The 12,305-nt window shown below is 32.6% G+C and overlaps 1 protein-coding gene across 3 annotated transcripts; it reads right to left on the bottom strand.

Moving 5' to 3' along the window:
* Nucleotides 1-203: 203 nt before the first annotated feature.
* Nucleotides 204-8,210, bottom strand: LOC107817425 (pentatricopeptide repeat-containing protein At3g04130, mitochondrial). 3 transcript variants are annotated; one of them, XM_075253618.1, is made up of 3 exons: nt 7,906-8,190; nt 2,970-3,032; nt 204-2,743 (listed from the first exon to the last, which is right to left on the bottom strand). In XM_075253618.1, exon 3 carries the CDS (start codon nt 2,412-2,414, stop codon nt 846-848), a length of 1,569 nt encoding a protein of 522 aa, XP_075109719.1. In that variant the 5' UTR covers nt 2,415-2,743; nt 2,970-3,032; nt 7,906-8,190; the 3' UTR covers nt 204-845. The 3 variants fall into 3 exon arrangements, with proteins under 3 accessions (XP_075109719.1, XP_016498741.2, XP_016498740.2); XM_016643255.2 differs by having other exon boundaries at nt 2,996-3,032; XM_016643254.2 differs by lacking the exon at nt 2,970-3,032 and having other exon boundaries at nt 7,906-8,210.
* Between the last annotated feature and the right edge of the window lie 4,095 nt (nt 8,211-12,305).

Genomic DNA, 12,305 nt, shown 5'->3' with positions numbered 1-12,305 from the left:
CAGATCTACAAGTAGTGACAATAACTATATACCAAGGTTGTGCTGGCTCTTAATCTTTAATCAGAGATCCTAAATTCAAGCCCTTGGAATAGGTCGCCTTTGGTAGGGAATGCCTTAACTTTTTGACGCAAATATAAATTAGTTGGATCCCAACGTGGATACTAAACACAAGGTGAGAAACCAAAAAAAACTAAGCATGGAGATGACAACAAATTGGAAATTTCAATATAAAGTATGGAGCAACACCATACTTTAAACAGTAAGTCACCTACTACAAAATATAGGGCTGAAAAGGCATTTAGAAGTCACTTGACAAAATATTGGACCATCAATAAGAAAGTAACTCTTAAAACTAGCTTAAACCACAGCATTGTACATCATTTACACCAATGTCCTATCATCTGTAAAAAGGTTAATCTGCTAAGCATCAATTTGGAATTCCAAAAGTCTTAAATTAAGGGGAAAAAACTTGGATCATGAGCAACACACTAGAACCTGGAATGGAGCTTTGTAATCTTTTAAAGCATCAGTGTGGACTACTAAGAGTTGCTCCAGGACTAGCCTTGTGAACCGAAAGATAATCATCTCCGTGCATTCAGCAGCCAAGCATGATACAACTCTGGCTTAATTAAGCAGCCAGATGTAAGAAATAGTAAGATAATGTGATCAAGGTACAAGCTTCATACCAAACCAGAGATAACAGCTGCAGCGCTATTCCCAGATTTCAGTGTTATGCCAAACAAGAAATCTACATTTCAAATTCAACAATCTATTAAAAGCAGGCACTTATGAAGGGAAACTTGTTACTTGATAAACGAAACATCAAATTAGTTTCCAGGAACTATTCAGGAGGTCTTCATTTTCTTCATGAACAATTCAATCCTATCGGCAGCATCATGCATATTCTTCTGTTTGATTTCCTGCAGTAGCACACTGCATGTCTTGTATCGAGGAGTAATCTCTTGGCGGATCATATCCTCAAAAACAAGATAGGCCCATTCACATTTATTTGCTCTGCACAAACCATGGATAAGAAGTGTATAACTTGATAGATCAAGACTTAGATAATGCTTATTAACCATGTCATTCACCAACTTATTCAGGAAATCATCTGTCTTCCCAACTTTAAAGCACAACTTGAGCAGCGGAAAGTATGACTGAACATCAGGTTTACAATATGGTGAACTTTCCAGGTCCCTTAAAAATTCTAGCGCACTTTCCGCTTGCGAGTGATGGCAAAACATGGCAATGATAGTATTATACGTCGATGTATTAGGTTGAACACCATTTCTGGGCATTTCAACCTTCAAGACACGAGTAGCTTCTTGTAATCGGTGCGCCCTGCCTAATGTATGAATCAGAGCATTGTAGAAAAGTGTATCAGGTTTACAACCAACTGATTTCATCCTCTCAGCAATCTTAAGGGCTTCCTCAAATGCCCCTGATTTTGTCAAGAAACACATGATGGTGGTGAAAGTGACAACATTTGGTACACATCCCAGTCCTTGCATATCATCAAGCAGCTCGTAGACCCTCTGGAAGTTAAATTGCTGGCAGTAGGACATGATGATTGTTGAGTAGCTGATGACGCAAGGAGAACAACCATTGCCTTTCATCTCCTGAATTGTCCAGTACGCTTCTTCTACCCGATTAACTTTGCACCAACCATGAATAAAAACGTTAAACGTGTTTGCATTTGGTGGTATATGCGACTTGAGCTCGGAAAAAATTTCACGTGCCTGTTGGACTTTATTTTCTTTGCACAAAGTGTCTAGTAACAGATTCATTGATTCTGTATTCTTCTCCAAACCGAATTTTCCCAACTCGTCAAATGTCCTCACTGCTTCTTTCCACTCTCCTGCACCTGCAAACCTTCTCATAACTTTTGCTATTGTGTTGAGAGAAACAAGATGGTTTGCATGCATTTCGTCTATCAATGAGTGCATCTTTTCCATTTTCTTCATCTTTCCCAGTATATCTACCAACTTATCGTACAATTCTGGTGAGGGATTGTAGCCAGGACGTGATTGTGCCCATCTAAAAGCACCAAGTGCAGACTTCCAGTCATCTTTGAAGCGATAAAGCATCCTATCAACAAAGTTATCAGTGATATGTATGGAATCACAATCCGGATCAGAAAGCAATGACTGGAGAACCTCAGCCTCACTGCTTCCAGGACTTATTCTAACAAGTACAACATTAACATCAGAATCTCTTCCCAAGATCATGCATTTCTGTTGCTCACCTGGAATTCTATTGCCAGCAAACTGGGGACTTACGGAACAAAACACACTAGACAAGGTGGAAAAGTAGCTAAAGCAACTTTTACATGGTACATTAGAAATGTTACAAACCCCAAATGGGAGAGAAACAGATATGTATCTAAAGGGCAGTTTTCTAGCATAGAACTTCATGAGACTAGTATCTCACAAAAGACACGACAACAACAACAAAAACAACAACAACTACTACTCCTACTAATATCACTCAAGGGCAGACTCAGAGTGTAACATACGGGTTCGACCGACTCCAGTAGCTTGGCTCAGATCCTGTATATTGTTAAGAAATCAACTAAATATGCACGAATACTAAATTCAGAACTCAGTTACTAGCACTTAAGGTCGCTGTCCTACAATCCCAAACCCATAAATTTCAAATCCAAGATCCACCTATGCTATGATTTAATCCCAAACTAGTTGGTGCCGGCCAATAACAAACACTGCAAAGTAAGTATTTCTTGTTCCTGCATACATATTGAAGAAAATCAGCAACTTAACAGTACAATGCAAAAGTGATAAACTTAAGACAGCAAATAACATTAGAAGAAAAACGAAAAGATGACTTTCTCATATTTTTTGTATTATAGACTAATAAGAAGCACATTTTAACATCAAACCCAAATACAATATCCGAAGTTAAGACCTAAACGAAGGTTCTTTCCAACAGGGGTTTCAGTAAAATTTCAGCACCTCCATTAGAAAAGACTGCAGTGTACCTATGATACTATACCACCAGTTCCTGTGATACGATACCTACGACATGAATAATAAGAAGGTGTCACTATAAAGAAGAAACCCAGATAGGATAATGACGGAAAACAAAAGGCACCGAGACAAGGGCGGCTCTAAGGTAAGGCAAGTGAAGCTCTTGCATTAGGCCCCCAAATATTTAAGGCCCCAAAAATATAAAGTACTACTACATCATTATTTAATACTAGTTGGAATTGGCCCGTGCTGAGCCCGGGCCCGGACCTATTAAGTAAATAATTTATATTGTTTTATCACAGAAGTGGATAACTTTTTATAGAAAGCAAGTTCCGCTACAATTAATTTGTGGGTTGAGACATAATTTTAGGTACCCATTCTAATGAGTTGTGATTTGAGATAATAGTTCCTAGTGGCAACATTGTAAGTCTACCCTGCTAAGCAGGGGCTCGAGTTTAAAATGTAAACCCCTTTAATTTTCATGAATGCAAATTATATTGGTAGCTTAAACTTGGTTCCTGAGATTCAAATGTTATCTTTCTTGTTAGTATGTCACTTCTGCCTTCGGGTCTCCCCAGGATGTGAGCCTTGTACATATACCTATAGGCTTTCAAACATCATTGACTATCGCTATAAATACTAGTATACTACACATACCATAGTTTGACAATTGATGCTTTATCCAAAAGCTAAGAGTTCATATTTAACAAAAAAAATTAACATGTGCTCCATCCATGAATGTATCCGTCGATCAACAGAGTTAGTAATGCATAGGCACAAGGTTCATTAATATTTGATCTCTCAATGGCACTTGTATCTCAAACTTATACAGCTATTTACTTTGGAAAATATTAACAACTGCACGCAAATTATTGGAATAACTAAGTAACGGTCCTAAAATGTAAATTGTTAAGAAACAATGGTGGTCTTTCTGCTTTGGCCTTTAGCCTGTAAGAACTAAATTAGACACCAGATATGCCACAATAAATATGACAGAAACAACTGAAGCGAGAATATATAAGCTTTACATATTAACTGGTTCAGCTTCCCACTGTGTGTGAGTTAGGTGTTATAGCTTACAAAATTGCCGTGTATCATTGTATCTCTAAGGTTGATCTTAAGAAAGTAGTGAACTTGTATTATCTTCTACTTTTATTATTCTCAGAGTGATGTTTTTACTATACAAAGTAAAGAATGTAATACCAAAGCATCACTTACGAAGAACCGCCTAGCAAAATCCAAGCACCACACTAAACGTATAGCCGGGAACCCCCTCGTTACCTTACGTGCGACTCTAATCGCATACGGCTCACACAAAGACTCCTAAATCCATCATGAGCCCTTTCTTCCATCTCTCTTCTCCAATCCTCCATCACACTTGCGTTCCTCGGGTGCTATGAAATAGAGGTCTATGTATCGGCTTACCTTCGTCCCGAACCAAGGAGGCATTCTGGCGAACGTATGGGTGTAGGAAGTTCGACGACTACATAAGCTAAAAGACTATTACTACAAGAAAGAAAGTAGCACTTTAGGATATTTTTCCTTGTGATGCAAGAATACTGCGGCGACGTAAGTAAAATTGCTCGATTGTGAGGGGAAAACACACACATGAGCAAATCAGTCAAAATTACCAGAATGCATGAAGAAATTCCAACAAAAACTACCCAAATGAACATAAAAACTAACAAATGCCCACCATATAAAGTCCAATTAGGAACAATATGAATGCATTTGACAAAGAATAAAGGAATACTCACAAGAATTAAAAAAATACAGCACAACCCATAGACAACTTAAACCAAATGGAAAAAAAACATGTGAAAGCCGCAAAGAGGAGCAAAGGAGAGGAATCAGCTTTGATAAGTGAGAGAGTGCTGATTTTGGATTCTACAATCTGCGTTGATTCCAGATGTAGATAAGAGACTATCATATAACCTTAAATAGTTGTTGGATTCTAATATATTAATGCATATTCAGGGACGGAAGCACGTTGTGTCAAGCAGTGTATATATGTGCATAGAATATGCAAAAGCAAAATACTTATACAAATATTATAAATGACACCGGCACAAAGACCTCTGTATCTTGCTGGTTAAGCGCCTCACTATTCTGAGGTTAGTCTAGAGTCCCTCGGTCATGAATTTGTGCTTTTTAAATATTTTTTTTGGTCAAAGTAAAAAATTTTATTTCAACCAAATGTAGTATTATGTGCAAACTAGCTTTATTTGACATTTTGACTCTAGAGACTAGCTTTCAAAAATAGCCTCTGAACAACAACAGAAGATAACAATATGGTGAGCACCTCAACCTTTTATCCGTCTACAAACATACAGGTTGTGAGAGTGAGGCTTGAACTGCCAAATCCTTATAACAAAGCAGTAAACTTACCATTCTTTTCCATAACAAACTTTTTTTTTCATTTTTCATAAAACCAGTCGATCTCTTTCTAATAACAAGATTTCAACTTTACTCTCAAACTTATACAGGTCTTGCAATAAACAAAAACCTTGCCCACTGAAACCAAATTAACCTTATTCTTTTATTATTTATTCAATTTTATTTACTTTTACCAAATAATAACCAGATAGAGAAATAGCAAGATCTACTGCGACAACTATATAGAAAAGCTAATTGCCATAAGCCTAATACAATGAGGAATTGATGAGAAATCATTGCATGCATCAAAAAATTCGAAAAAAACACAGAGAGCACATTTAGGATTTCATAACAAAAAGAACAAACACAAGACCCGTGTATTCTGAGCATTAATGGTAACTCATGTTCTCTCCTAAATGAGCTAAAACAACAGAAATCAGCAGAATCACTTTTTTGGTGATTGGATCTATGAAGATATATGGATAAATAAGCTGTAGAGCAACTGAAAACATATAATACTAATGATTCTACAAATGAGATTCAAGTGTGTAAGAGAAACAAAGGACCAACCTAAACTTTTTAAATGGTCCAAGAAGATCAAGTTTATACAATGTCCCATCTCATCAAGATACATAATGTTGGAATATGAAGACCTAATACCTACGTAGAATATATAATATAATAATTATCTTCAAAATTTACTAAAAATGCCTTTTTGTAATGAGCAAAGGACAGTATCATTATAAGCATGAGCATGATCCCAAATAATTTGAAATGCATTAATAAAAAGTTCTTATTTAATGTCACATTAGATGAAAAAGTAATGTCAAGAACCAGACTATCACTCCAAAAAACAAAAACTATGAAGTCTAACTCAGGTAAAAAAATATTCATTAGATAGAAATAGTAGTAGTTTTCCGCATTGTTTCGTTATAACATCTTAGGGAGCAGTTGAATTATGACTCAAATGTATATCAGACAACATTGACTCAGGGTGATTCTAAAATAAAAAGAAGTGAACTCATAGCATGAATCAGACTATCCCACCGATATATGGTCAATAAGACCCTTGGCCGAAAAAATACAGTTAAATATTTTATTAAAAATCATTACATTGCTGAGCTACTTGTATCCTGTTTCTAACATCATATGGTAATAGTTGCACTTGTACTCAATGATAAAGATACTGGAATGAGTTCTTGATGCTTAGTTGCATTGGCTCGCTATTGAACAAGCATGTAGCACAATTAATAGATTAAAATCATCCAGAAGCTTCTTACTTGTTATAATGCCAAGTTGAATGACAATGTACATCCTACAATCTAATAGGCATCTGAAAATAGTGCGAAACAGGGCGAATGAAAAATGGATCACTTTGTGAATACAACAGACCGACTAATAAAAATTAACTATAAAATTTATATAGTATAGTAGGTGGAGTATTGATAGTTTATTTCATTTGATATCTGAGGTTTTTCTTTGGGCAGCTAGAGGGCAGGTCTTTATTTTTTTGATAAATCTACCGAGCAGGTCTCTGTTTATACGCTTGATCTAAAAACCTCCATTTCATCAATGTTAAACTCTCCAAATATTTCCTCCTGTAAAACTGTCCCTACTACAATAAACTTTGCCTCTTCTTGAAAAATCCATATCTTCCAACCTTTCCTCTACTCTTCCCTCTTCTTCACTAAACCTCTAAATTAACCACCTCAGCGCCTGCTTTCTAAAACTTTGATCACTCTTATTTTCCTTAATTTTACCCACATTTTTCTCCATGTTAGTCAAACGGTCAAGAAATATGTCCTTTTCCGAAATTGTCTCGAAAGAACCATAATTAATGGAAATTAACACTGAACCAAAGCTATCACTACTCACATTTTTTCATATCATCTAACACTTTCTATGTTCTATTGTGTAGCATTCCCCATTGGTCATGTTTAGATATTTTATCATCGTATCTATTCAAGTTCTACACTTTAACGGAACTTACGACACAGGCATTCCAGATCCCAAACTTTATGATCCCTTTGTTAGACCAAACAATGTTCCAAAATAAAACACAGAGTAACATTTTTCATTAGTTAAAAAACAACGAGAAAGAAAATAAAAGTTAAAACAAAATAGATAGCATAAAACATACAAAGTTAAGCAAATTAATTTGCACGCGCCACATACAGGGAGATGACATCGAACGCAAAAAACGGAATTACAGCCAGAGGTAAGAAATAAGCACTAATTAAAGAAAACCAAATGATTACAATTTGTTTCAAACTGGCACACAATGAAAGATTGAATAAACTGTAAAAATAATATGCTTCGAAGTTTCGAATTAACTCCAAAATGAAGGTAGCAAATGCAATTAACTTTTGGCAGAATGTGAACCTACTTAACCTAAAAATCATACACTGAAATCTTAATATGAATCATGTCAGCTGAACACATGCCAAATTCAACTCAAAAGATGGATTTTACAAAAAAGAGCCAATCTCAAAATTAAGAATATAAGACAAAAAACTCCCACAAAGTGAAAGAGATAATTGTTTACCCGAGTTAATGTGTTGCCGTGTGCATAATAAGAAGATTAACAGTGCAAATTTGCTCATACTAAAGTTTGTATATCCCTCCTGGGATCTTGAAATAGGTTGGTTGGCCTATTCCTTCACTCGACTCTCTTAATCCTAATCCTATGTAGCAGAGACAATGGGTAACGCTTGAGAAAAGAGCAATCAAGGAAAACTGGGCATCTGATTTTCGGACCAGCATAGAAATTGGAGAACCTAGACGACAAAGAGGAATTGCAAAAGGGGAACACCACTTTTTCTTTACCTAAAAGCACTCTAAAATGGCCCAATTTACGTTCAGCAACGAAATAATATAAACTAAACCGAGGGGTAAAATCGAACTTCTCTTTTTCAAAAGTGTGTTTGGCTAATTAGTTTGAAAAGTAAGCTATTAGTATTTAACAAGTTTTAAAAAACTGTTTTTAAGCGTATTTTTCTCAAAAGTGCTTCTCAAAAAAACGATTTTTAGAGAGAGTACTTTTTTCTTCTTCTTCAAAACTGCTTCTACTTCTCCTCAAAAGCATTTTTTTTTCTTCCAAAAGCTTGGCCAAACACCTCAATTTTTAGCCAAAAGTGCTTTTGGCAAAAAAAAAAAAAAAAAAAAATTGACTAAAAAGAAGCTTCGCCAAACAGACTCCTGGTTGCTTCTAAATGGTAAGTATAGTAATATAGTACTCCGTATATATGTAATTTATATTTATACAATTATTGATAAAATATTTTAAATTTGGTAGATATAGGATTAAATAAGTTAATAGCATAAAACTTTTTACTCACTAAATTAAATAATATATTTATCTTCTCATCAATTCTATTTTTCTTTCTTTCTTTTTTCATATTTTTTATTATTTTACTTTCTAATTTAAAATCAAATTCTCTAAATTACCTATTCCTTTTTGTCACATTTGATAGATCTTCATCGTAAGGTTCAAAATACATCGATAATAGGCTCAATCCTTTTACCATTTTCATTTAATGCTATATTTTTTATAGAGAGTTCAATACCATATGACTTACGCCTAACCCACATATTATACATTGTTCTCTCACTACTTTTCTTGTCTCAATATTATATAGATATTATGAAAGAAATTCAGGGTCTTTTAATATATTTTAGTTTTAAGCAACCAATTTCGTTGAGTCGCCGTCATTAATGATCAACAATTATTTACAGACCACTGCCCATGAACGTGTTATTCAACAGCTTCACTCATATTTGGTAGCTAAATAACATATTCACTGATTGTTGTCTTAACTTAATTGAGACTCTATAAAATTTGATTGACACTAGTAAAGCTTTAATTTAGAACCCCAAAATTTTTTAATAATGGGTTTTATGATTTTATTTCAAGTTAGACAATATTAAAGTTTGCAAAAAAAAAAAATACAATAAACCTTGGACAAAAGAAAGAAAGACTATCTACTCTTTAACACTAAAAATATTTTAGAACTTTGAATTAAATTACTTAAATCTTTATATTAGTAAATATATTTTTTACAACAAAATTAAAGTTAACATATTGAAAATACATGCCTTACATCCAAATTAGTCAAGTTATCTCTTACTAATATAAATGATAATATTACTATGTGAAGTTAAAGGTTTCATCATTTAAGCATGTTATACTATAAATAACAAGTATGAAAAAATGGCAACACTATCTTTTTTTCGTATATGTGTGTGTATATGTAATAATAAAAAAGTATAAGGCGACAAATTTTATGGAGCAGCCATTGCACCAAGATAGTTAGTTGATTGGTTGTTTTTCGAAAACCAAACCAAACGTTACCTAATCCTAAGAAGTGATAACAACGAAAACGGAGAAATTTTCCGGCGAATTACCTCTTGTCGCCGGACGTAGGACCTTTGCGCTGGAGGTGGCTTTGCCTAGTTTGGAAACGGCGAGAGGTATTAGTACCGGGTCTACTAATTGGATCTATTCAGCCCGTCTCTCATATTTTTGGGCTGGCCCAGACTTTATATGGCCCCCATTTACTTTATATTTTTACATGCCTAATCCTTTATTTAATATTATTATTCTATATTTATTCCATAAATGACAATTTCTTTTATAATTCTAGGACATTTTAAAAATAAGTTGCCCCTCAAATTAAGGAGTTAGTTTTATTCTAATAGTATTGATGTCATTTCTCTCTCATCATTATAGTAAAAAAAAATTTAAATATTTTTACTTATTTTTATACAAGTAATATATATATATATATATATATATATATATATATATATATATATATATATATATATATATATATATATATATAAATCTAAATTGTTCATAATGTATATACGACAAATATACCTTATATATTTCAACATGAATATCCATACATTTTTTGTTTATATTTTGTATATTAATAATGTGATTAGCTGGAATTTGTTTTATATGGTATCCACTCGTTGATTTTTCGAAGAATATATGGTATTATTAATTATACATGGTTATTAATTATACATGATTGTTATTGTATAATCATCTAAATTTTATTTCTTATACCAAACATATAAATAATTTATAATATATACATACCATATATATACCTTATATATTTTTACTAAATATGTGTATTTTATATTTTTCAGAATATTAGGATGTTTATGGCAAACATACATGATTTCTTCCATTATTATACATATTATTAATTATACATGATTTTTTTAATAAAAAACAATGAAAATATTATTAAAAAACATATTGAGTGAATGTATATTTCAATTCAAGAAGAGCAGCAATCACTTATAAAATTATAATAACATGAAAGTTTCGTAACAAGTAAAGGGTAGAATTTGTATATCATTATATGCCTATTTTAGTGGAATTGGGAATAGAGCTTTATTTTTGGATTAGTTCCTATGTTCGTGCTTTGCACGAGTATCTTTTGTCAAGCAATATCTTTTGTCAAACACTAAAAGACGCATTTAAGCAAAACATTTTTGTTCCTTTTGACTCTTCAATACATATATATATAAGCCATACACTTAGTGTTTGATTCCTCTTTTCTTTTGTTTTTCTTTTTCTTTTTAAAATAATCTTTGTGGATGCATTATTTTGATCATGTTTTAGCAATTCATATACTTATAAGCTATACTTTGTTATCTTATATTAGATAGCTGTGATTTTCTTTTTTTGAATAAATGATTAATAATATAAATCATAGTCCCTTTGGCGACATCCGATAAAATTAATATAAATCATAACTCATAGATTTCGCTCCAGTATTGACACCTTCTTGTACTTTCTATTGTTACAGAGAGAGACTCCTATGATAGGATTTCTCCGTTGAAATAGACTACTAATAGCAAGTATGAAAAATCTACTCAAACTTAAAAAATCACGGAATATTATAATGCTTTTACAATAAAAATAGGATATCAAACTGACTTCCCGAATAAGATAAGAAAAAAATAGTATTAAGGCCAAGATTTCGAAAAGGCTTGTTTACAACATTTACAATTATATGAAAATACAGAGCTAAAAAATTTTGAAGTCAAAGAAATATAAATCTTATAATCCAGGCGATACACTTTATCACATTCTTGTCGAGAACTTAAAATCAAACTCTAATTTTTCTCATACTTTCATCGACATATGAAAACGTTAATGGTGCTATATAAACCTCAAGAGCAAAAGCTTGATCATATTTAATTTGATATGGCAGTATTCTCATGCTGCAGATAGTATATTTTGCTATAGCTTAACAAAATTGTAAGTACCTTTTTTCTATAGGAAGGATGCATATTAGGAGAAAACTCATGTGATAAATAAAGTATGTAACCCCTTTATAATGATTGTTAATAGTATAATAGGTGATTCGAAGTATTCATGTTCAGGTAAAATTGGTATATTTTTATACAATATATCAAGTAATGGAAAAGCTAGAATTTCACTCGTACTAAAAAGTATGATTTTATTTAACTGGATATTAAAGTTTCAAATCAGATACATATACTGAATCATATTTGATTATAATACCATAAATAATATAATATTTTTAAAAAAATTAGCCATAATTACACTTTATTCGAATATGTATACTTACAAAGTGCAAAATAGACATTTCAGGTTTTAATTTTTATAATTTTATAAAAAAAGATAGAAAACTTCTTTAAATAATGTTTTTTCTTGAAGAAGTATCTTGAAGAATTTTAATATTTCTGTGCATGTAATGTAAAGGATAATTTTATAGAATTCAATGAGGCAACAAATTATCTTTCATATGGTGGTGAGAGATGTGATTGAACGTGTTCTTGTTCATATAGAATTGGTATAGTTTGCAACCTCGAAATAGGTGACATTAACGTGTTGAGAAGAATTTGATTAGAATTAGAAATCCATCCAAATTCGAATTGGGTAAAGTTTTAGAT

The sequence above is a fragment of the Nicotiana tabacum genome, chromosome 5 (genome assembly GCF_000715075.1).
Source record: "Nicotiana tabacum cultivar K326 chromosome 5, ASM71507v2, whole genome shotgun sequence".
NCBI classification, from domain to species: Eukaryota; Viridiplantae; Streptophyta; class Magnoliopsida; order Solanales; family Solanaceae; genus Nicotiana; species Nicotiana tabacum.
The sequence above is the reverse complement of the archived record's forward strand: the minus strand, read 5'-3'. Positions and strand labels throughout refer to the sequence as shown.

Coding starts and splice junctions, on each gene's coding strand:
- LOC107817425 (XM_016643254.2), bottom strand. CDS start 2,414: ATGAAGTTCTATGCTAGAAAACTGCCCTTTAGATACATATCTGTTTCT.